General features: G+C 52.3%; 1 protein-coding gene across 2 annotated transcripts; it reads left to right on the plus strand.

Annotated features, from left to right (window-relative positions):
- Positions 1-262: 262 nt before the first annotated feature.
- Positions 263-25,926, plus strand: MMP28 (matrix metallopeptidase 28). Of its 2 annotated transcripts, none has more exons than XM_027516696.1 (8): positions 263-608; positions 11,490-11,569; positions 11,784-11,971; positions 18,231-18,455; positions 21,362-21,607; positions 23,001-23,150; positions 23,479-23,646; positions 24,826-25,926. In XM_027516696.1, the coding sequence occupies exons 1-8, from the start codon at positions 507-509 to the stop codon at positions 25,218-25,220; spliced, it is 1,554 nt and encodes a 517-aa protein (XP_027372497.1). In that variant the 5' UTR covers positions 263-506; the 3' UTR covers positions 25,221-25,926. The 2 variants fall into 2 exon arrangements, with proteins under 2 accessions (XP_027372497.1, XP_027372498.1); XM_027516697.1 differs by lacking the exon at positions 263-608 and adding an exon at positions 654-856.

The raw sequence follows: 25,926 nt of genomic DNA on the forward strand, positions 1-25,926 counted from the left end.
CCCAGTTGAAACAATCGATGACCCTCGAGTAGGCCAGAATCCCTCTTCCTCGAAGTCTTAGGTAGCCACAACCGCCAGGAGAAGACGTTTCCTCCCCTGCCCTCCGCAGAGAGATCCGGATCCGCGCGGGGCGAGGCCAAGCCGCCTGCGGAAGAGGCGCCTGTTAACACAACAGCGCGTTCCAGGCGAGCCGGGTGGGTGGAGCCTGAGTGCCGGGGTCCCGCCCCCTTCCCCCCCCCCCCCCGCCCCCTCGCCTCCAGGTCCTGAGCCCTGGCATCCGTGGGCAGGCACTGCAGGGCTGGACGACCTCGAAGCCGGCTCGCGACGAGGCGCTGCGGAGGAACCTCCCGGCGCTCGGAGACGGGACACAGGCGAGCCCCTGCGACCTTCCCCTCGGCGCTGGGCCGGCGCAGCGCTGGAGCGTCCGCGGGGGCCCGGGCGCGGCGGACCGACGGCCGGCGGCCCCACGCCGCGTGCCCGGTGCCCCGCGCAGGGGCGGCGGCTACATGGCCGCGCGGGTCGGCCTGCTGCTCCGCGTCCTGCCGCTGCTGCTGTGGGGCGGCCTGGACGCCCAGCGCGTAGGCCGGGAGCTGCGCCGGGAGGCGGAGGTACGCGGTGAGAGCCGGGCTGAGAAGGTCCGCGCGCTGGGGACCGGCCCTAACTTTGCAGTCAGGCCACCCAGCCGCCCCATCTGCGCTGACCGTCGGCGTGACCCTCCCTTGTCCTCCTCACCCTTCACACCTGCACGCGAAGAGCAGCATTCTCTTCCCTCCCACCCCATCCTGAGCCCGCAAGCCGGGGCTGGAACCACACGGACACGCGGATCCGCACTGGGTTCCCAGGACACGGGGAAGAGGTCAGCGATAAAATGGGGTAGACAGGCAAGAACTGAGGGAGAGGGGACTCCCACACCCTAGTTTGGGGCGCAGCCATTGTCCCTCACTGCCTAGGCTGGGGAGACTTAGCAGTTCATTCATCCGACGCCCAGAGGCCTCCCGAGTCAGACGCTCCTGAGACTCCCGGATTGGTGGGGAGAGGGTACCGCTGGCTGGCCCCGAAACGGGGCAAAGCTCTGGCTCCCTGAGCTGGTGCTGCCGCTGACCAGCTGAGACAGGTGAGCGCCCAAGCTCAGAACTAGTTTCCCATCTCTAAAATGGGTAAGAGGAGCACACTCTTTTTTTTCTTTGCCCGGCATGTGGGATCTAAGTTCCTCAACTAAAGGTTGAACCTCAGCCCTTGACAGTGAAAGCATGGAGTCCTAACACTGGACCACGGCAGAATTCCCCAAAGTAGCATATTCTTTTTAAAAATAATAACAATAATTTTTTATTTGTTTGTTTTTGGCTGGGTCTTCTTTCCCTGGGTTTTCCTTGCTGAGCCGGGCTTTTCTCTAGTTGTCGTGTGCCGGCTTCTCCTCATTGCCTTGGCTTCTCCTGTTGCTGAGCACAGGATCTAGAGAGCGGAGGGGTGCAGAGGGCTCCAGTAGTTGCTCGGTTCCCAGGCGCTAGAGCTCAGGCTCAGTAGTTGTGCCACAGGGGCTTTAGTTGCTCCCATGCATGAGGGATCTTCCTGGATCAGTGATGGAACCCATGTCTCCTGCCTTAGCAGGCAGATTCTTTACCCCTGAGCCGCCAGGGAAGCCCCAAGAGTAGCAAACTCTTGAGTTGTTTCTAAGGAGCTTTAAACAATGCTTCAGGACTGAACTTGAGAAAGGTGGGTGGGGAGGTGGAAGTGACCCTTAAAGATTTCCCATCTCATTTTTCCTCCCTTGGACTCAACTGCTTGGTGTGGGTGGGACAAGGGGAACTTTTTGTGAAGTGGAGGTAGAGATAAATTTGGGGCGTCTATCGTCTAGATAAAGGTGATTGTAATAATATATACCAGTTTCATTTCTTTCTTCCCCATAGAAGCATCTCTGTATGTGTTTTTATCTCTTCCCTGGATTAGAACTGAATGAAGTCTGCTATTTTTAAGGAATAGGGATCCAAGTTAGTTTTAAATGACTGAGCCCAGCACTCTGCCTTGAGACTCTTACTCCTCTAATAGCATCATTCCTGCCCGGAAACTGCCAGATGCAAGCTTCTCAGTATCCCTACTCCCCTCCCCTAGAAGAGGGAGAATCTCCAAACATAAGAACCCTGCAGAATGAGGAGGGCCACCTCCGAACCGCTCTGCCTTCCACCAGCCGGCTCCTATCACTGCTCTGAAATATTTGGAAATGGCCCCGCATCCACGAGTGTCCTCTCTCCAACTCCTTCACTCCCTCCCCTTCTAAGCACTGGTCTCTTGCTCTGTGCTCTCTGCTTTTGCACATTCGAGAATCACTTTATTTCTCTGACTTTAGTGTCTTACAACATCAAGTGCAGAGTCCTTCTGGCCCCAGGAGAAGGCTTCCGTGGACCAAGCCAAGTCTTGTTAAGAGTCCCACCCCACCTCCTCCCAAGTCCAGGTCCCGGGCAATCCTTGGCAGGAGAACAGAGACCGTATCACTGCCGCCCAAGCCTGTGGTGGCCCCAGATGGAGAGAATTTCATCTTGGAGTGTGCTTGGGAAACCTAATATCTAGCAGACTGAGTCTCTTTCCATCTGTTTAACATAATTGAAGGGAGGAGATTTTTTTTGTTACCTCTGAGAACAAGAGATATTTTTAAAAGCATGAAGAACTCCGGAAATGTGCAATAGGTGTGGTCCATATATGCATAAATATATATGCAAAGTGCGTCATGTTGGTATGTCTGTATGTGTTTCTGTATATGATCAATTGCATGGGCTTCAGTGTCAGACAGACCTATGTACAAAAAACCTCAGGTAAATTATTTAACCTCTATTAAGCCTCGGTTTTCTTTTCTGTATAATGGGGTTAGTAATGCCTATTCCATAAGACTTTGGTGTGGTTTCATGAGATAATGTATGTGAAATGCGTTCTAGGCTCAGCACAGTGCCTAGTATGTAGAAAACAGTCTATCAAAGAAAATTGTTCTCAGTGTTGTTCTTGTTGGTGTTATCTTAGAAAGTTGTGACCCCCTGGACCATAGCCTGCCAGGCTTCTGTATACTAGGCTCCTCTATCCAGGCAAGAGTGGGTTGCCGTTCCCTTCTCCAGGGGATATTCCTGACCCAGGAATCAAACCCAGATCTCCTGCCCTGCAAGCAGATTCTTTACCATCTGAGCCACCAGGGAAACAGAGCCTCAAATTAAAGTCCTGGTTTGGTGACTAGTTCTCCTAGAGCAGTAACACAGGACAAAATATGTAAGGCAACTATTTTCAACATTTGACAACAAGGCTATAATTCCTAAGAGATGGTATTGCTATAGCTACGTTACAGATTACTTCAAATTTCAGTGAAGTAAAAGAACCATTTATTGTGTTCCTAGCTACTGTGGGTTAGAATTTCAAACAAGGCCCATCAGGGCAGCTTGTCTGTGCTCTGCAGTGTCTGGAGATGGAACCATCTGAAGGCTGCTTACTCACCTGTCTGGCAGTTGCTGCTTGCTGTCAGCCGGGGGCCTCAGTTCTCTCCGTGTGTGCCTATCCACGTGGTCTCTGCTTGTGGGCTAGTTTGGGCTACCTCCAGACACGGCAGTGGGGTCTCCAGGCTGAGTGTTGAGAGAGAGAGAAGAGTAAGAGAAGCAGAAGGTGTATGTCTTTGTGACCTAGACTAAGAAGTTTCGTGGCATCACTTCTTTTTTTTTAAAGACTTTATCATTTATTTTGGCTGCGCTGGGTCTTCCTTGCAGCGTGCAAGCTCTGTGTTGCAGTGTATGGGCTTCTCTCGTTGTGGTGCACTAGGGCACCCAGGCTCAGAAGTTGTGGCACACGGGCTTTGTTTCAGTATATGGGATCTTAGTTCTCCGACTGGGGACTGAACCCCAGGCCCCCTGTGTTGGGAGCCCGCGGTCTTATCCACTGGACTACCACGGAAGTTCCCATAGCATCACTTCTGCTCTGCTCCGCTGACTGGAGCCCCAAGCCCCGGGTGGAGGGGAGGAAACTGAAATCCCGCAGTTGGTGGGAGGGGTGTTGTAGTCACATTGAAAGGAGAGCACGGGAATGGGAGGCGTTGTGATCATTTAGGGAAATACAACCATTCACAGACAGGAACCTCCACAGAGTGAGCCTCCTGATCACCCCAGCTCTCTGCAGAGGTTCAGTTCCCTGACCACAGTGCAGGGAGCCAGTTCCCAGACAAAGCCCAGCCGTCCTGCTGAGCTCATAGGCAAAGGTCAGAGTTCTGGAGATGGAAGGAGAGGCACGGCGGAAACATGCTGTGTGATCTTAAGCTTATCGCTTCCCTTCTCCACTCTGCAGATTCCTTTTCTGTAAAACGAAGGAGTTAAATTTCTTAAGTGACTTTTAAGCTTCTCTCCAGCACTACCCTTCTTTACCTTTGGTATTCCTGTGCCTCTGCGTGTACATGTGCGTATGTTTCATATTCCTATGGCCATGTCTATCCATCTGGATGTCTCTGTGTGCATTTTTTTTTTTTAATTTGAAAATTTTTGGCTGCACCGGGTCTTCCTTGCTGCATGTGGGCTTTCTCTAGTTTAGGTGATTGGAGGCTGCTCTCTATTTGCAGTGTGAGAGCCACTCATTGTAGTGGCTTCTCTTGTTCTAGAACACAGGCTCTAGGGCATCCAGGCTTCAGTGTTTGTGGGCACAGTCTTAGTTGCCCCGCAGCAGGTGGGTTCATCCTTGGCCAGGGATGGAACCCGTGTCCGCTGCACTGGCAGGCAGATTCTTAACCACTGGACCACCAGGGAAGCCCTGTGTATATTCTTGTGCCCTGCATGCATGGCTCTGTGTGTCCCCTGTGTGCACACAAAGACATAAAATCAAGGGTTTTCCGGAGTGGGGTTTGCCTGGGAGGGGTCTGACTGCTTACAAAGCTGCATTGTGAACGAGGTCATTGTTGCCCGCTTAGGAAAACCAGGGCTGCTCAAGTAGGAAGCGCCTCCATTGCTGAGTTGCCAGACGGAGAGTTAATGAATGACATCACCACCCCGGCCCCCCTCCCATTCCCAGCCAGGCCCTGTCCTGTTCTCGGGCAGCACAGACTGTCCCAAGGGATCTGCCTGTCTACCATGCATTGCTTGGACTTTCTTTAGAACAACCAGGCAGTGTGTCCAGGACCTGCCTTCCATATCTGTGTAGCTACTCCCATGCACGGGTGCAACAGGGAGCTGGGTAATTTGTCTCTCTGGGGAGACTTTAGAGCTTCTGTGGAATATCCGCCCCCAGATGCAGTGTCTGTTTCTCATACCCTAGAGCCATTTGCCTGACTTCATGTGAGTCAGAAACCCAGAAGCCCGGGTGTGGAAGCCGTTCCCAAGAGCTCCGCTCTGTGACTCACAGGGTGCATAAGAGGCTCTCAAGGGTCTCAGAGGACCAAGAGTTGATGGAAAAGCAGTTGGAGTCTGAAAAAAACAAGACATCTAGTGACAGCTGGATGGTGGAAGCAGGGACACAGAAGAGAGAGACTATTGGACAACTCTCCCTAAACACAACCTTCGTTAGTGCGTTGTTTTAATATTTTTATATTTATTTGGCTGTGCCAGGTCTTAGTTGCAGCATTCGGGATCTTAATTCCTTGTCCAGGGATCGAACCCAGGCCCTGTGCACTGGGAGTGTGAAGTCTTAGCCACTGGACACCAGGGAAGTCCCCAAGTTGGGACATTGTTTTATGCCTTAAACTTAACCCCACATCCAGTGAGGACCATGGCTGCTCCGTACAGTCTGGTTATTTGACATTAGAAAAAAGTACAATGTGGGATCTGGCTGGAGAGTGGGCAGCTAATGTTTTCCAACTTCCTTGAGGATGGAAAGTGAAAGAAAGCATGGGGATTACGGTAAGAGGTATCTAGGTTACACCGAGACAGAACTCTGTGAATACTGAACCAGAGACAAGGGAAAGGGGGAGTAGAGGAAGGGAGTCAGAAGAGAAGGGGAGGTCTTCACCCAAAATAAAGGAAAGGGGCCCAGCTGGTCCCACTGCCCTGAGGCCTTCAGTAGGTTCCAGAAGTCAAAGCAAAAGCACTGAATTCTGGAAGCAGATGTTTGTCTTTGTGAAGAACATACTTGAGCGCTGTAGAATCCCTGTGGCTTGTCAGATGGCCCCTTTGGATGTCATGGGAGATGTCATCCCAGCCTCTTTCTTGAAAGCCGGAGTTCCTTGCCTAAGCAGCCTCTTCCCTCTGCTCCTGCTTGCAGAGGAGACAGAAGGAATCAAGCTAGAAATGCCCCTAGTGTTACCTTTTTTAATCTGAGGGCCATCTCCAAGGGGCCAGAGCAGGCTGATCCTTCAGTTTTAAGGCATCTGAGTCACTTGTTTAAATGTGAAATAAGACTTCCTGGGATAGGTTTTCAAGAATTTGGATTCAAGTATGAGACCCTGTGGACTTCCCTGGTGGCTCAGCTGGTAAAGAATCCGCCTGCAATGCGGGAGACCTGGGTTCAGTCCCTGGGTTGGGAAGATCCCCTGGAGGAGGGCATGGCAAGCCACTCCAGTATTCTTGCCTGGAGAATCCCCAAGGACAGAGGAGCCTGGAGGGCCTATAGTCCAGGGGTTTCAAAGAGTCAGAGACAACTGAATGACTAAGCACAACACAGCATATGAGACACTGTACTCCCTTGAAACTTTTCTCATCTTTAGAATGGGAGTAACAATACCTGTCCTGCCTATGTTCTTGTGAGGTAATTGTGACCCTCAAGGAAAGTGAGATGCCCTGAAAACTTTGCAATAGGCAAGGGCTCCCTGTGCTCCTGATGACCAGAAACTATGTTTCTTCATGGGATGTGCCAAGAGAGGGCTTGGGCTTCCCAGATGGCTCTAGTGGTAAAGAACCCACCTGCTGGTGCAGGAGACATAAGAGACACAGGTTTGATCCTTGGGTTGGGAAGATCCGCTGGAGCGGGGCATGGCGACCCCCTGCAGTATTCTTGCCTGGAGAATCCCATGAACAGAGGAGCCTGGCAGTCTACAGTCTGTAAGGTCACAAACAGTCAGACACGACTCAGACACGACTGAAGCGCCTTAGCATGCAGGCCAAGACAGAATGTCAGCTATCACCCCCTGCATCTTGACTTAGCTAATAGGGCTGCAGATGTGTTGGATGACAAGCAACAATCACACAGAGTCACTATAGAAAGATTAAAATCAAGAGGAAGCATAATATGAGAAGGAGAAGATCATAGGTAAAGCCATGTGGTTTCTTCATGAGCTTGCCATTTTGCAATTTTCCAAGTTGTTTCATATTTGCTGCTGCAGTTCTTTTTTAAATTATTTCTTTCTTTGGCTGTATCGGGTCTTAGTTGCCGCACATGGGATCTTCGTTGCAGCCTGCACGGTCTTTCGTTGCGGTGCACAGACTTTTCTCTAGTTGTGGTATTCGGGCTCAGTAGTTGTGGCTCACAGGCTTAGTTGCTCCGTGGCATGTGGGATCTTTGTTCCCTGACCAGGGATCAAACCAGTGTTCCCTGCATTGTCAGCCAGATTCTTAACCAGTGGGCCACCAGAGAAGTCCTTGCAATTCTTTGATATGGAAGATGTCCCGGCCACTCTGTGGGCATGAGACTGCGAGCTGGTCCTTCTTCAACTCATCTACCAAAGGTCCCTTCCAGCAATAAAGTTCTGTGTCTGTAAAGGGGAAAATAACATTTTTAATGATGCAACTATCATAAAACCTTCCCAAAGCTTCCTCTTACTGGATTTTCACAATGCTCCTGTGAAAAACATAAGGCAGTATTCCTAACCCCATTTTATATTTTGGGGCACAGGAAGGTTAAGTAACTCTGTCGGATAGTTCACACAGCTAATGAGTTGCAGAAGCAAGACTACAATAATAGAAGGAACTGGCGTAGATCTTAGCTGTAATCAAATCCCCTCACTTTATTTCTTTTAATATTTATTTATTTGGCTGCACTGGGTCTTCGTTGCATCATGTGGGATCTAGTTTCCTGACCAGGGATCCAACCCAGGCCCCCTGCTTTGGGAGCATGGAGTCTTAGCCACTGGACCACCAGGGAGGTCTTACAACCCCCTCGTTTTATAGAAGATGAAACTGAGACCAGAGAGGCACAGGACTTGCTTAGGGACACACAGTTCTCCACAGCACCAAGAATAAAGTTCAAGTGCTCAGTCCAGGGCCCTTGCCTTGCCCGGCTCATGACTCAGAGCTCTGGGATTCATTTGCTACACCTCACCGCTAGTCTTGCCCTGCTCAGAAATGGCCAGAACTTCCCCTTCCTTCAGGCACTGGGTGGGCTGGGCTCTACACACCCTCCCAGGACAAGTCAGGACAGATGAAGGACTTGAACCCCTGGAATTCTGATCCCTCTCGGCTTTCTGGGTCCGGGGAGAACCATTTTCCTCTTTCTCAGACACCACAGCCACTCCCAGGGCTTTACGGAGGCGACTCCCCAGGAAAGCGGCCCCAGCCCTGAGTGAGTGGATGAGGCAGGCTGGCACAAACTTTGAGACCTGAGAGGGTGAATCATGGAGGCACACAGCCCTCCAGCTTCCTCTTCGTGCAGCTCCAGCCCTGGGCTCCATGGGGGACATGACGGGGGGGGGGAGGACAGGGCAGAGAGAAAACCCGATGCTTGAACCGCGAGGCGGAGAGGAGCCCCGGGGCATGGCCTCCGTGAAGGGGGACGGGGTGATCTCAGGTGCAGCTCAGGGCGCCCCTGAGAGCGCACAGCACAGCCCCCCAAGCCTACGTTTTCTCCTGGTGTCTCTTGGCCATGCTGTCACCTGCGTGCGTGCATGCTAAGTCGCTTCAGTTGTGTCTGACTCTTTGTGACCCCATGGACTGTAGCCCTCCAGGCCCTTCTGTCCATGGGATTCTCCAGGCAGGAATACTGGAGTGGGTTGCCATGCCTCCCTCCAGGGCATCTTTCCGAGCCAGGGATGGAAGCTGCTTCTCTTATGTCTCCTGCATTGGCAGGCGGGTTCTTTAGTGCCAGCTGGGAAGCCCCTCTGGCCCTGCTCCCCTACTCTTTCTCCCAGGCAGAGAGGGGAGTTTCTCTCAGCTTTGCAGGAGGAAAACTGAGGCAGGGCAAAAGGGGCACACAGAAGGGGGTGAGGGAGACCTGCAGGAGCAGAGAGCATCTCAGCCCTGCCTCCTCCTCACCCTGAGATGTGGGGCTCCCTCCACTTGACAGAACTTGAGGACACTCAGTATTAAGGGGCCCCTGCCTGTAACTAAAATATTTTAAAATATGTGCATATTGAACACCCCTGGAGGAGGCAGTGGCAACCCACTCCAGCAGTCTTGCCTGGAGAATCCCACAGACAGAGGAGCCCGGTGGGCTGCGGTCCATGGGGTTGCGAGGAGTGGGACACGACTGAAGCGACTGAGCATGCATGCATACTAAACATAGAATAACTATAATGGAGTTCTGAAATCCTGATAATCCCCATTATAACATTTCGGTGCTTTTATGGAAATATAAAGTGTCAGATTCTTAACATTTCTTGTACTCATTCTTTCGGTGTCTCTTGGCTGGTGTCCTGGATACTTGTGTGCTCTGCCTGCTGGAAATTCAGCTCTGCCTTGAAACCCACAGATTCCCAAAGAGCAGGCAGCCCAGGACTTCCCCTCTGAGAGACCCCTGAAAAAGCCTCCAGCCCCATCCTGCCCTCCACCCACCTTGCCTGCCAGAAGTACCAGGCGCTGGCAGCCCAGCCAGGAAACAGGAGACGCTGCTAGTCCACTTCCCCTCTCTCCTCCCGCTCTGTCCAAGGCTTCATAGTTTCAGAACCAGAGCCAACTCCCTGATAAGGGCTGGGTGGGTTTGGGGGGAGGAACACAGGAAGTGCCACCCTGTTGGCCTGTGACTCAGTCTCTCCCAGGTCACTCACTCAGCAAAACCACTTCTAAGGAAACATTAATTCCTCCCTGGCTTCCTGCAGAAAGCCACTCTTTCCACCCTGCCCAAGGGAGAGGGAAGAGGCATGGAAGAGAACCAGGCACCTGGCTGGAGTGAGGCAAGTCTGAGATGGAGGGCCTGATTAACAGAGGCACAACTGCCCTGTTCACAGCACTTCCTGTCTCGTAGAGGGGTTGCTTTCCACAAGTCTCTTGTTGATTTCCCCGCTAAGGTCGATCAGGCAGATCAACTGTGTATTGCATGTTCACTATATACCAGATGCTAGATGGACAGTACTGTATTTAATCCTTCTGAGAATCCGGTGGGGTTATTTCTGTTCTCACACTGTGGGTGAAGAAATGGAAGCTCAGAGAGGTCCTTGGCCACCCAGCAGATTCATGGTGGGGAACAGATTCTTGATTTTAAGCCCAGCGGTTATTCTATAATGCCACACTAGTTTAAGCCATAGTCTTCCACATTAAGCCCCTAGAGCTCCTTTAATCCAAGGTGCAACCCCAAACAGTGTACTTATGCAAAGAGACTGGAGAAGGGAATGGCAACCCACTCTGGTATTCTTGCCTGGGAAATCCCATGGACAGAGGAGCCTGGCGGGCTGCAGTCCATGGGGTCACTCAGACACGATTTAGTGACTAAACCACCACCAACATGCAAAGAGAAAGAGGGAAACGGTAGTGCTGAAATACCAATAAGTTAGCACAGAAAAACAATAAAATGGACTTGGAAAGAGTTTGTCTAGAACGAGGGTTCCTTATGGAACAGGGCTGTATTGAGAAGAGGATGAAGAGGTTGCTGGAGATCGAGGTAATGAAATCCACAAAAAGGAGGTGGGATACCTGCAAAGGTTTAGGGGCTGCTTACTTAGTGTGATTTTGTTCCCAACTTGTATCTTTTCCTTGAAGCATCAGCTATGACTGGAGTTGATCTGAGTTAAGAAATACAGCAAAGAGAACAAGACAGAAAATTGTTTCTGGATAGGTAACATAGCAAAGAGGGATAAAATGAAGAGTCGATGTGTCTATATAAGAATTCAGGAGCTGAGGTGGCATTTTTTTTTTAATCCATTGATGGGACTTTATTCCATGAGAAGGGCAAATAGGAAGCCCAGTGCCTCATTCGCCTGAGGGGCTGGACTGGTGATAGGTATGGGCAGTGAGTCACACACTTCTCTCCACTGGCCTCCAAGAACTATATCCACAGACATCCCTGGTGGTCCAGTGGGTAAGACTCTGTGCTCCAGTGCAGGGGGCCTGGGTTTGAACCCTGGTCAGGGAACTAGATCCCACACGCTGAAACTAAGGGTTCATATGCGGCAACTAAAGATCTTGCATGTTGCAACAGACACCCAGTGCCGCCAAATAAATAAACAATAAATTGTTTTAATAAATTAATTGGAAAAAGAACTATATCCAGCTCATCAGTGGTGGCCAGGAACTGAGTCCAGGTTCTGACTCTGATGCCAGGATTCTTTCTCCTATAGCTGATAGATCCGGTTGGGAATAGGATGAGCCTAGACGTGAAGTCTGTGCCATGGACCCTGGGAGACTCAGGAAGGGGAAAGGATGCTACGTTGTGGGGAAAGCTGATGTTCGTCTCTCCCCCAGGCATTCCTGGAGAAGTATGGATATCTCAGTGACCAGGACCCCAGTAGACCTTCCTCCACGCAGTTCAGTAACGCCATCAGGTAAGGCAGAGGGATGTGGAGGACTTGGTGATGCAAAGCTTCGGTCACCTCTGCTTTCCTCCTAGAAGGCTGGTCTCCCACCTGTGCCCAGGAGGTCGTGCTCATGGCTCCCTCCCCTGTGTCCCACCGCCTGCTATCTCCACGGAAGCTCCCTGCCTTCCCCTGCACCAGCCAGCCTCCTGCTGTGGTCCTTTATCTCAATTCCTCCTAACAGGGAGTTCCAGTGGGTGTCCCAGCTGCCCATCAGCGGGGTGCTGGACCCCCCCACCCTGCATCAGATGACGCGGCCCCGTTGCGGGGTGGCAGATACTGACAGCCAGATGCCTTGGACCGAGAGAGTCAGCGCCCTCTTTGCTGGACGCTGGGCCAAAATGAGGCGTAAGAAACGCTTTGCAAGGCAAGGTGAGTACTGTTAAAATCTGGGTGGGTTGGAATTCCCCGGTAGCCAGAAAAGCACTTCTCAACCTCAGACCAGGCTCTGTCAATAACCTCTCTTCCTTAGGGAGGACAACTGGGACCTCTCAACCCAAAGCTCATGTTTGTGAACACAGACATTTAAACCAGAATGATGCCTACATTGATGAACTTTCATTGTGCAGTATTTTCCAGAGCAAACTGCATCAAGCCCACTTGATTCCTTCATCAATTTGCTATGTATGGCAGTTAAACCATCGCCATTTCCTTTTATATTTGACTAAAGTTGTTTTCATCCAAATCGATTCTTTTTTCATAAGAATTGTTCAACAAAGATGTGATTCATCGATCAGTTTTATGTTGCCTGTGGTACTTTTATCTTTTTTACAGAGTTATGGAAATACAATTCACATACCATACAATTTACCCACTTAAAATGAAAAATTCAGTGATTTTTAGTATATTCACAGCATTGTGCAACCATCATCACAATCTCATTTCAGAACATTCCCATCATCTCAAGAAGAAACCCCATCCCAACAAGGAAACAGTCTGTAACATCCCCCTGCCCCCCAGCTGTTGGCAACACTGATCAACCTCCTTCCTGACTCTTCGAATTTGCCTATTTTACACATTTTCACGTCACAGTTTCTGCGATTGTACTTCTCTTTGTGTAGTTTTGGGATTTTTCTCCCCTTCTTTTTCCTCCTCCACTTTGTCCTTCTTTGTCCAAATCTAGTCTTCCAGGATCAGATGTTACAGATCTAAGATTTAAGAAGAAGATATGGTTCTTGTCAATTCTTCGTCAATAACAAGTTGGACAGTGTGTAGTTTTAACGTCTTGTCTGTACTAAGTCTCATTTTCTCTGATCAGTTTTTTGCAGTTTTCAAGATTTCTAACAAGATGAGGTTGCTCAGTCAGGTTCTCATCTATTATTAATTTTACTATGAGCACTTAGGGCCATTGCCTCTTTTAATTTGCATGAATGACTTTGGCTGACAGTACCCATTAGGAACAGAACAGAAGGCATGCTGGTTTTTCTTTTTATTTCTTAGCTGATTTGTAAGGAAATTGTGGGCCGTTCCCCTCAGCTGTCGGAGGATGGGTGTTTCCAGGTGTTTGCCAATCCGCTGCCACTGTGTCCACATGTGCGGCCCCTCTGGGTGCCCAGTACTGCCTGAACGCATTCCTGGTAGAACAGAGGAGCGGTGGGGGGTCTGGACTCTGCGGTCAAGACGTCCTCAGAGTCAGCATGTTCTGCAAACCCCCCTGCTTCTGGACAGCAGAGGGGAAGGATGAGGCAGAATGGAGGAGCAGTGTGAGCTGGAGCAACATTCCGGAATGGATCTCGGGCTCTGAGTTTAGCTGTGTGACCTAGGCTGTGTCACTTGGCTCTGTTTCCTCACCTGAAACATCTGTGAAGGAGAGGCCCTGACTGCCAAGGGGAAGGGACTTGTTGTGAGAATACAGTGGAAAATGGGGCCCCAGACAGTCTCAATAGCGACACGCCCAGGCTAGAGCTGGTGTCCCAGAGAATTGAAGCGATGCCTCCTGGGCACTCAGGACACCTGAGCACAGGGATGCTGCCTCCAGGCAAGCATCTCATCTTCTCTTGCCCCAAGCGAGGAACTGATGGAGTCCATTTATCACTATCCAATTTGAAGCGTTCTTTTTTTTTTAACTTTCTGTCTTGTATTGGAGTATAGCCGATTAACAATGTTGTGATGGTTTCAGGTGAACAGAGAAGGGACTCCGCCATACATGCAAAGGGACTCAGATGTACATATACATGTATCCATTCTCTCCCAAACTCCCCTCCCACCCAGGCTGCCACATAACACTAAGCAGAGTTGCCTTTGCTATACAGTACATCCTTGTTGGTTATCCATTTTAAATACAGCAGTGTGTCCATGAAAGAAAGTGAAAGTCTCTCAGCCGTGTCCGACTCTTTGCCACCCCATGGATTAATTCTCTAGGCCAGAATACTGGAGTGGATAGCTTTTCCCTTCCCAAGGGGATCTTCCCAACCCAGGGATCGAACCCAGGTCTCCCTCATTGCTGGCAGATTCTTTACCAGCTGAGCCACAAGGGAAGCCCCAGTGTATCCATGTCCATCCCAAACTCCCTATCTCCTCCCCCCATCTTTCTCCGCAGCAACCATAAGTTTGTTGTTTATGTCTGTGAGTCTCTATCTGTTTTGTAAGTTCATTTGTATCATTTCTTTTTAGATCTACGTATAAGGGATGCCATACGATCATTCTCCTTCTCTGTCTGACTTACTTCACTCAGTATGACAATCTCTAGGTCAACCCATGTTGCTGCAAATGACATTATTTCATTTTTATTAATGGCTGAATAATAGTCCATCGTATATATGTACCACATCTTCTTTATCCATTCCTCTGTCGATGGACATTTAGGTTGCCTCCATGTCTTAGCTATTGTAAAAAGTCCTGGAGCATTCCTTTTGAACATCAATCCATACTAAGGCACCTCCTTCCCCATCTCATTGCCTGACACTGTCCCGCTCTGTCCAGACAGCAGTGGCCAGACTAGACAGAGAATTTCCCTCTGGTTCACAGCAACTTGACTTCCTTTACCTCCTCGGTGGGAAGACGTTCCCTAGAATGGAGCTGTGAGCATGGCAGGCAATGAGCGCTTCCTATGCCTTAGGAAAGAAAATGTAATAATTAATGGGCTTCCCTGGTGGCTCAGACAGTAGAGAATCTGCCTGTAATACAAGAGACCCGGGTTGGATCCCTGGGTTGGGAAGTCACCCTGGAGAAGGAGATGGCAACCTACTCCAGTATTCTTGCCTGGAGAATTCCATGGAGAGAGGAGCCTGGTGGGCTACGGAGCCTTGATGATGTGCCAAGGATGGATCTACATGGATTAACTCATTTTATTCAATAACAACTGTATGAGATGGGTCCCCTTATCACCCTCAGTTTACAGATGGGGAAAATGAGGAACCAAGAGCTTGGGCAACTCTCCCAGGGCCACACAGTAGCCAAGCCTTCTTGTCATTGGGAGGATTAAGTGATCACCAGATGTGAAAAACCCCAGAACATGGGTAGGTGCATAAAAAATGATGTGGGTTTCTAGGCCAGTGACTTTCCATGAGGTGGATGAATGCTGTACTGATGAAGTTGGGCTCCACGGTTGCCAGATAAAACACAGGATGCCCATTTAAATTTGAATTTCAGATGAACAAGTAACTGTTTTGTTTTCACATACTTATACTAAAAAAAAAAAGTATTTGCTGTTTATCCAAAGTTCACATGGATCTAGATGTTCCATATTTTCATTTTGCTGAGTCCAGCAACCTCATTCCAAGCACCCAGTCCCCTCTGTGCCTACAGGCCTGATTTTCAATGCTCCTGAAACCTCCCAGAGCTGATGCAGGTGAGGGCCCCGGGGGATGTATCTGGGGTATAAAAGGAAGGAGCGGGGATACTGGCTGAGCACCCGCCACATGCCAGGCAGCTTCGTGTTGCTTTTCCATTTGCTATTTCACTTTTACCAGGAGGTGAATCTTATCAACACCACTTTGCAAGTAAAGAAACTTAGGCTTGGAAAGATTCAAATAATGTGATATTCGAGGTTGTAAGCAGAGGCACTGGGATGCTAACCCATGTTCTCTCCATAATGTCAGTTTCCTGTTGGGAATCAGAACTTCAAGGTCCTCCCAAGCAAGGAGTCTAGCTCTCTGCCCTTCCCCATCTCTTTTTCCCTCCCTCCTTCTTTTTGGATTTTGGGGCAAAAGTGTAGGGGGTGCGATGCCAGGTGCAGCTGGTGGCCTGAGGGTCACCATGGAAACCAGCCTGCCTGGCCAGGAGTTTGGGATGGGGATCCAAAGTGGCCAGCCTGCTCAGAGGACACACACCTAGAAGAAGACGGGGGATAAAGGCTCAGGCTGCTGGCCCAGTGGCTCCTTGCTCCCCTGCCCCTCACCCAGCTCCGCTCCTCAGCACAATTGGTCATCTTCTCTCAATTCCCATTTCTGTTTGCCCTCCCTAGCCTCCCCATTTCTTGCCCAAGGAGTGAGGGGCTCCCGTCGCTGAAAAGAGGCAGGAGGAGCTGCCTCATACTTTTCTAGAAGCTTGAAGGTGGCAGGGGAGAGTATGAGAGCGGCTCATGCATAGCAGGGTAGGGAGGAGCCCAACACCAGCCTGTCCGGTGCCCAGTGAGAACTTGTCAAAGAGAAGCATTCCTGGCATAGAGTGAAGCCTCAGGCAGCGCCTCTGGACTCCAGGCCTTCCTCTGCCCTCCTGGGCCCCCTCCCTTCCTTAGATCCTTCCCTCTTCCCTCCCTGAGGGTTGCTCACTGGCTGGGAGAGGTTGGGTGGCTGCCAGGCCCTACAGGCCCAGGAGGCAGCCTTGCCTTGCATGGAGCTTGGCTCCGGGGTGGGAGAAGGGACAGTCCCTCCCCCGCCCCGTGGGGCGTGGAGGGGTGGAGAGGAGGGAAAGGGCGTTCAGCTCTTCTGCTCTCCAGAGAATTCAGGAGAATTTCAGCTCTTGCAGGGCCCCTGCTGTGATGCAAAGAAGCGATGTTTAGGCAAATTTGTAAGCCTTGAGTCTTAGCCAGTGTGCCTGCTTATCAGTGTCCGGGCCTGGGCTCAGGGCCAAGCTCCACTAGTCACTCATTTTTTTTTTTTTTCTTAAGAGGTTTTATCTTTATTTTTTTCTGTTTTTGTTTGTTGTCTTTTTGGCCATGCCGTGCCACATTCAGGATCTTAGTTCCCCAACCGGGAATCAAACCCGTGCCCCCTGGGTGGGGAGGGCAGAGTCTTGATTCCTGGATGAACAGGGAAGTCCCTACTCACTCATTCTGAGTCCCTTCCTCCTGGTCTCAGTCTCTGCAAAACAGAGAAGAGAGATGGATAAGGAGATGGCCAAACACCCATGACTTCACGCCTTCTACCTGGTTCAAGCAAGGACAGCCCCAGGACAAAAGGACAGGAGGTCTGCACCTTCACCTGGTCCCCCCTCCAAGGAGAGAGGGGGCTGTCCTCCAACACAGTCAGGCCTGCCCTGCCCACTCGTCACCCATGCTCCAGGAAGTCTGGTCCATTTGGGACAGGTGTGAGTGCTAAGTCGCTTCAGTTGTGTCTGACTCTTTGCGACTATAGCCCTCCAGGGCCCTCTGTCCATGGGATTCTCCAGGCAAGAGTATTGGAGTGGGTTGCTGTGCCCTCCTCCAGGGGATCTTCCCGACCTAGGGATCAAATCCTCATCTCTTGTGTCTCCTGCATTGGCAGGCAGGTTCTTTACCACTAATGGGGGACACTGAGACCCAAAAGACAACGTGAGTAAGACAACGTGATTCGATTCTCTTGCACTCCCAGGAGTCCTGCCTTTGAGCCGTGAGTCTTCCACTTGGGAGTCACAATTTCAGTCTCCGAGCTTGCAGGGCTCAGAAATAGCCCATGAAAAATTCTGGGAGCTGGACCTTCTGAGCACCCTGGTCCTGGGTGCCCGATGAGCTGCAGAGGGACTTGGTTGACTGGGGACACAAGCAAGAGGCCAGAGTCTCCGGCCTCGGGGAGGAACTGCAGTTTGGGGCAAAGGAATAGGAACTCTTCCCTGAATGGAAATGGAAAAATTTGTCTTTGTCAGTGACAAAACACACCCTTTGTTCTTATTTGTTTTCACCTCAGAGCTCTGCAGAGTCCCTGAGGAAGTGAGGGGGAGGGCCGGGGGTCAGAGAAGGACCTCAAATAAATGGGCCTTGTGGTCTCTTGTCAGCGCCAGGCCTGGGGGCACGGGAAAGGGGAGACAGCAGGAGAGTGAGAGGGGTGGGGAAGAGGAGGGGGAGAGGGGAGTCGCGGTTGTGGCCCCTATGGCCCCCCTTCCTCCGCCCCCACAATAAGGAGGGGCTGGGATCTGCTACCAGCAAGAGGCACAGTCGGTTTTCAAGCTTAGTCCAGACGCTGGGGAAGATGACCCCAGACTCGAGAGTCCTTGGGGTTGGGGACCCTTCCTGAGTCGAGGCTCCACATCCCCCATCACACGGGGACCTCCCCAGGCCAAGCCACTGGACTAGGGACTGTGCAGGATAAGGGTCTCCTTGTCAATCTGAGCACAGTGTCTCCACCAATGGGAGGCTTCCCGGGGCCAAGGCTGTGTCTCCTTCACCACTTCAGGGACTTCCCGGAGGAGGGCCCATCTCCCCATCCAAAGGGCCCACGGGGCCAGCCCCAGGCTCTGCAGCAGCTGTGACTGATGCAGCCTCTCTGGGTGGCAGGCAACAAGTGGTACAAACGGCATCTCTCCTACCGCCTGCTGAACTGGCCCCAGCACCTGCCCGAGCCCGCAGTACGGGGGGCCGTGCGTGCCGCCTTCCAGCTGTGGAGCAACGTCTCGGCGCTGGAGTTCTGGGAGGCCCCAGCCACAGGCCCCGCTGACATCCGCCTCGCCTTCTTCCAAGGAGACCACAACGACGGGCTGAGCAACGCCTTCGATGGCCCAGGTGCTGACACCGAGCCTCTATCCCACAGGGCAGGAGGGAAACCCCCAACTAGGAGAGGCAGTCTGGAGAGAAGGCAGTGGAGGGTTCGCTCTTCCTTCAGGTTTGGCCAGCCTGCAGCTCCCTCCAGAGAACCCTCAGTCTTCCCACCTGTAGAATGGGAACAGTGGTCCCTACTTTCTTAGGCGCCACATGGCTGACGGGTTGGTCACATGAGGTTCTGCATGGAAAGTGTTTTGCAGATTCTAAGGAGTATTATCTCTACTGGGAGAACCTCTTGGGGTCCTGTCCTCCATACCCTGCCTCTTGTCAGGCCAGTGCCTCTCTGGTTCCCCAGGAGTGGATGTTCCCTCAGACCAAGGCTCTAAAAACACCTGGAGGCCACCACAGCTGCACCCCTACTGTCCCACCACCCACTGTACAGTCACTGATGCAGGACAAGGGATATTCTATCCTCTCCATGCCAACCGCTTCACATATTCATAGCCCAGACTCTTCTGTTTGGCCCCAAAACTAAAGGCTTACTGCTCTTTAGTTATAATGTAAACTGCCCTCATTCCAGTCTGCCCAGCACTGGCCTTCATGACCTGAATACAAGTTATCTGTGTATCTCCTCTCGGCTAGGGAGGCAAGGAGACCTCATTAGACCCCTTCGGGACTTAAGCCCTTGTGTGGCCTGGGAACTTGGGCCCCCACCTCCCCTGCACCCTCCTACTTTCCATCAAGCCCACTCTGAGCAAAACCCACTTCCAAGCCCTGCTCCTGGGACTCAGGGTAGGACTAGGAGAAATCCAGGCTTTACAAGAATCCACGTGTACCACTCACATGTGTTTGCACATAACTCCCTTCACCCACAATATCGCCATGAGACGCTGATAGCTGTACCCAGGTGGAGTCTGGTTACTAAGACAGCACTGGACTGGGAGTCAGTTCTCTGATTTGAAACTGGTGTTCATTTGAGTTTATGTCTTCTCCCTTTGAAACCCGCCCATCTGTCTTCCAGGATTACAGTGAGGGTTGCACAGTAAGGGCTTACATGGCTCAGAACAACTTGAGGCATGTTCAAAATTAGAAGCAAGTATTCCTCCTATGTTGGCTTACCAGTTGGCACTAGAGGTAAAGAACCCACCTGCCAATCCAGGAGACATAAGAGACGGGTTTGATCCCTGGCCAGGAAGATTCCCTGGAGGAGAGCATGGCAACCCACTCCAGTATTCTTGCCTGGAGAATCCCGTGGACAGAGGAGCCTGGCGGGCTACAGTCCATAGGGTCACAAAGAATCACGCGCACACACACATTCCCCCTCAAGGCCGTCTCTCCATGCCCCAGGAGGCTCCTTCTAATGGCAACGTCCCAACTTTTGTTGGGAAGCCTGCTGGGAGTCCTCCCTTAACTCATTGTTGGAAGTCCCTGCTGGCCTGGGTTCCAAGAAGGCCATGTCAGAAGGACTTTCAATGGGCTTCTAAGCCAGCAGCATTGCAGTGCTGTTTGCTGACCCTTGGGGAAAGTGAATTCTGAGGGGGTAGGGCTCTAGAAACTACAAAACTGCCTCTGGACCCTGTTATAAGCTTGAGAATGACTGATCCAGCCCATCTCCCTCTGCTCATGCCTATTACAAGCAGGGAAGCAGAGACCCACAGAAGGCCCTGGCAGAGGGAAGGTAAGAATAAATGAATGCAAGTATTTTTTTTTTTGGCTGCACTCGGAGGCATGCAGACTCTTAGTTACCTGACAGGAGTCAAATCCTAACCACTGGACTGCCAGGGAATTCCCTTTTATATACTTCTTAATAAAGAAGCCTGCAAGGAGATCCAACCAGTCCATTCTGAAGGACATCAGCCCTGGGATTTCTTTGGAAGGAATGATGCTAAAGCTGAAACTCCAGTACTTTGACCGCCTCATGCGAAGAGTTGACTCATTGGAAAAGACTCTGATGCTGGGAGGGATTGGGGGCAGGAGGAAAAGGGGACGACAGAGGATGAGATGGCTGGATGGCATCACTGACTCGATGGACGTGAGTCTGAGTGAACTCCGGAGTTGGTGATGGACAGGGAGGCCTGGCCTGCTGCGATTCATGGGGTCTCAAAGAGTCAGACACAACTGAGCAACTGAACTGAACTAACACCTCCCCATAAACACACCCAGCACCCAGATGAAGAAACAACAATACCAATACCCCAGAAGTCTCATTATGCCCCCTTCTGGGGTAACCACTGATCCCTAATCCTAGATCTCTTCGAAAATAAGCAGTAGTTATTACCCACAGCAGGGTCTAAGTACTACATGTGACATACGCATGCGCCGTGTGGTGTGCTCAGTCGTGTCTGACTCTGCGACCCCATGGACTGTAGCCCTCCAGGCTCCTCTGTCCATGGGGATTCTCCAGGCAAGAATACTGGAGTGGGTTGCCGTGCCCTTCTCCAGGGGATCTTCCCCGCCCAGGAATCAACCCGTCTTTTATGTCTCCCGCATTGGCAGGCGGGTACTTTAGCACCACCTAGGAAGCCCTATGGGCTGTGCACAGATGCCTTTTTAATCTTCAGAACAGCCCCGCGAGGCTCGACTCTCTTAGTCAACATTCTCATTTCTCGAATCTAAAAGCTAAGACACAAAGGCCTTAAGCTATCTGCCCAGGTCACGGCAGCTAGGATAAGTGGTTAAAACCAGGACTGCAAGCCAGGCAGTTTGGCCCCATGCTCTTTGCACACCACGCTGCCTCCGAGGCGTCCAGACCCACAGCCTAGTCATCTGTTCGTTGCTCCACACTTCCGCCTCTGCCAGACTCAATTAGGAGGGAAATCACCCATCAGAAAAGCCGCCACACCCACGCCAACGGCGTTTGCGCGGGGTGGTGGGGGGGCGGGGGGTCGGAGGCGCGGGCTGCCCCTGACCCTCCGCGCCGCCTGCAGGAGGCGCCCTGGCGCACGCCTTCCTGCCCCGCCGTGGAGAAGCGCACTTCGACCGAGACGAGCGCTGGTCCCTGAGCCGCCGGCGCGGCCGCAACCTGTTTGTGGTGCTGGCGCACGAGATCGGCCACACTCTCGGCCTGACCCACTCGGCCGCGCCGCGCGCACTTATGGCGCCCTACTACAAGAGGCTGGGCCGCGACGCGCTGCTCAGCTGGGACGACGTGCTGGCCGTGCAGAGCCTGTATGGTGAGACCCTCCGGCGCGCACGCCCCTGCGCCCTTACCCGCCCCCTGCGCCCCACCCCCCACCCTCCCGGGACCCCCAAGGCTCGGACGCCGGCTCTTCAAATAGGATTCCCCCCTCCTAAGCGCAGGAAACTGGCTTCCCCATCACTGGTCCTTTCCGATCTGCAGCTTCAGGCTCGCCTCAAAGAAAAACCTCATCTCCCGCTCTGCTGCTTCCCTATGCCTGGTCTTTAGCATCCCGACCCATTTCTGGGCACAGCTCTCCTCTGCGTGCCAATTGTCTGTTCCTGCCCAACCCCCGGCCGCGCAGTAACTCTCATACGCCTCCACCAACACCCTCCCCCCGCCCCCCCCATTATTCTTGCTCCCAGCTCCAGTGGCTCATTTCGAAACTTTCGCCTCCACGACGTTGATGCCCACTCTTCCCACCCAACTCCCGGCCCCTCGCCCCTGAGCCTGGGTCTCTGCCTGGCGGGGGACTTAGACAAGGTCTTCCCCAGAATGAACTGACCCGTGCTGTTGCCCGGCGACTTATCTGGACCCAAGGCCTGCCTCGGCCTGGGGGGCTGCGTCCCTGAGTACGTGGGGGCGGTGGACAGGGCCAGGATCCCTGGGATCAAGTCTCCGTTTCATATCAGACTAGCAGTTGCTCATGGGCAAAGCATTTCCTCTGTTAAAATCCTCAATTTTACCTTAAAAAAAAAAAAAGGAGGGGGGAATAATTTAGGCCCTGCTTACCCCCACAGGGTTGTTTGTTTTAGTGCCTATGAACATGCTTTGTAGCCCAAGAAATCTACACAAACATAATAATAGCAGCTGATATCTTATGAGTGCCTACCATGGGCCAGGCACTTAACAACACCCAAGAAGTAAGAATCTTTTTATCCACAAGTGAAGAGAATGGGGCTCAGAAAGGTTAAATAACTTGTCCAAGGTCACACAGCTAGGAAGGTGCAGACCAGGATTCAGGAACTAAGGCCAAATTCTAAGCTTGCTGGACTCTGCCTCCTTCTCACAAGTGAAGTGCAGTGATGTAATGATCACTGCTGTCATCATCACAGCCCGGGCCCCCGAACTCTGTGCTCCTGCTATCTGCATTGTCCAGGACTAAGAGGACCCTCTGCCCTTCTTAGTTCCAAGCCCTTGTTTGTTTCCCCACTCCAATTTTACCCTTTCACAGACTGTGGGGTAGGAAAGAGGACTTATGAGTTTGGTGCTATAGTTAACACCAACAACCAAGGATAACTCTTAACCCGCAGCACCCACCCCTGCTCTCCTTCCCTGCCCCTGTCAGATAATGAAATGAACCAAGGGGGAGGTCTTGAGCTCTCAACACCTCCCCCCAACCAGTGTGTGTTCTTTCCTGCTTCGCTCCTCCTCCTCCCCCTACCAAGGGAAGCCCCAGGGGGGCTCAGTGGCCATCCAGCTGCCGGGAAAGCTGTTCACTGACTTTGAGGCCTGGGACCCCCTCAGACTCCAGGGAAGGCGTCCAGAAACCCGAGGTCCTAAATATTGCCATTCTTCCTTCGATGCCATCACTGTAGGTAAGATGGTCCCACCGGTGCCTCGCTTTCTTCTTTCCTCCGCCCAGCATCTCCAGGGGTCTCTGGAACTGAAGTACAAGGTTGGAGGGTGGCAATTATAAAATCCAGAAATCCCAAGTCACAAGCGTTCCTCAGGGTAGCAAGCCCAAGCCAAGCAAAACCCTGCTCCCTCCTGCACTTTCCCGTCTGTCCCAGCTGTGTACACGGCATCCTCTCTGCTGGGTCCCTTCTCATCAGTTTGGGAAGCTGGGCTCTAGGGAAGCACCTGCCCTGGAAGAAAGGCAGGAGGCTGACGGTCATTCCTCAACTCTCTCTTGGCTCCGGGCAGACGGACAACAGCGCCTGTACGTTTTTCAAGGGAACCAGTTCTGGGAGGTGACAGCTGACGGCAACGTCTCAGAGCCCCGCCCACTGCGGGAAAGGTGGGCGGGGCTGCCCCCCCACATCGAGGCTGCCGCCGTATCATTGGAGGATGGAGACTTCTACTTCTTCAAAGGTACCAGCCCTGGGCAGAGGAGAAAATTAAGCGGGGGAGGAATCTACCCAAGGTCAAAAGAGTGTCAAAGGAGTCTCGCTTGCAGTTTGAACCAGCGGCCCCAGAAACTCTCCCAAGAGATTCCTCTAGTGATGGATTGGGAGGCACATGTGCCAAGGTTGTCCCAAGAGAGAGGGTGAAAGCGTTTCAGAGACGAGGGAGGCAGAGGACAGCTCTGAGCTCTGCAATACAGCAGAAGAATGAATCTTCTTTAGAAACCTAGCTGTGTGAGGCTGGGCCTGTCACAACTCATTGTTGTTCAGTCGCCAAGTCATGTCCAACTGTTTGTGACCCCATGGACTGCAGTCCACAGGGCCTCCCTGTCCTACACTATCCCCCAGAGTTTGCTCAAACTCATGTCCATTGAGTCAGTGATGCCATCCAACCATCTCCTCCTCTGTCATCCCCTTCTCCTCCTGCCCTCAATATTTCCCAGCATCAGGGTCTTTTCCAGTGAGTCAGCTCCTCGCATCAGGTGGCCAAAATACTGGAGCTTCAGTTTCAGCATCAGTCCTTCCAGTGAATATTCAGGACTGATCTCCTTTAGGATGGACTGGATGGATCTCCTTGCAGTCCAAGGGGCTCTCAAGAGTCTTCTCCAACACCACTCTTGGAGCTTGAATTTGTTGAATGGGGAAGAGAATCCCTCAGCCTTGTTGGGAAAGGAGGATTACAAGGACATAATGTCTGAGGAATGTGCAGTATATGACATGAGAAAATAGAGTTTATTCATTGATTCAACCAATTCTGAGTGCCTTCTGCACACTGGGTTGGAGGTGTTGGGATACAGTAGTGATCGAAACAAAAATCCCCACCCTCACAGAACTGTTGGTAGTAATGGCATTGGAGAAAGCCCTTGGCCTTGCGGGGAAGCCGTTACTCACCCGGGAGGGGCGTGCTTCCTGCCAGGGGTGGGGAGGGGCCTTCAGCGCTCCCCGCCCTCTGCTGACACCTGCTGGAAGTTGAGGCCACAGCAGTTCCTCCTCTGCGGTTTATAACTGATCCGTTTTGGTTATCATGAATACTAACCACCTGGGGCTCCAACTTGATGGGGAGTAGGGGTGTGGGGGGACAGGGGTGGGGTACAGAGCCAGAGGGCAAGAGCAACCAACTCACCCTGGCTCTTCCCACATCCCACAGGGAGTCGATGCTGGAGGTTCCGGGGCCCCAAGCCGGTGTGGGGCTCCCCACAGCTGTGCCGGGCGGGGGGCCTGCCCCGCCACCCCGATGCTGCCTTCTTCTTCCCTCCTCTGCGCCGCCTCGTCCTCTTCAAAGGCACTCGCTACTATGTGCTGGCCCGAGAAGGGCTGCAGGTGGAGCCCTACTACCCCCGAGGCCTGCGGGACTGGGGCGGTGTCCCTGAGGAGGTCAGTGGCGCCCTGCCCAGGCCGGACGGCTCCATCATCTTCTTCAGAGACGACCGCTACTGGCGCCTCGACCAGGCCAAACTCCAGACAACCACCTCGGGCCGCTGGGCCACAGAGCTGCCCTGGATGGGCTGCTGGCATGCCAACTCGGGGGGCGCCCTGTTCTAAAGACGCCTCCCACCTCTTAGCGAGTGCCTTCATGGCCAATGTGTGTCCCCTGCCCCAAGGGCAGACAAGCCTCTGAGCCTCCCCGCAGAAGCCCAGGCAAGAAAGGTAGTCTGCATTTGTTCCCTGGAGGATGTGTTTGTGCTGTCAAGACATTGCATTCGGGATCTCATTTCCCAACCAGGCCTCAAACCCCTTTCCCCCTGCAGGGGAAGCACGGAGTCTTAACCACTCGACCACCAGGGAAGTCCCGAGACATTGACCATTGTGGGATCAACTCAACGAGAAGCTAAAAAGGGTCCCAGACCCCATGGCCCTTTCCCCAGGGACTCATTCCTCCCCAGGCCTTGGGGATTTTGTCTCTGCCCCAAAGGTGCAGTTCCTGTCCCCGAGGCCACAGCACTGGACAACCAGGAAGGCTGCCAAACTCAGCAGAGAAGTTGGGACACTTTCCCAGACTGTTCCTTCCCCTCAGGACCTCCTGACTTGGTCCCTAGAGAACTATGTCTTATTTAATCAGCGGCCCTGCCTGCAGGAAGCTTGCTTGTATGGTTTGGGTACCAGAGTCTCAAACCTCAGGAGAGTCAGGACCCAGAACAAGGAGACCAATGCAGACCTGCTGGGCCCTGTTTTTTTTTTTTTGGGGGGGGTGTTGGAATAAAGAGGTGCTCCCAGCGAGTGAGCAGGGGAGCAGCTTCCTTGGACCAGT

This window comes from Bos indicus x Bos taurus, chromosome 19 (assembly GCF_003369695.1).
Source record: "Bos indicus x Bos taurus breed Angus x Brahman F1 hybrid chromosome 19, Bos_hybrid_MaternalHap_v2.0, whole genome shotgun sequence".
Classification (NCBI taxonomy): domain Eukaryota; kingdom Metazoa; phylum Chordata; class Mammalia; order Artiodactyla; family Bovidae; genus Bos; species Bos indicus x Bos taurus.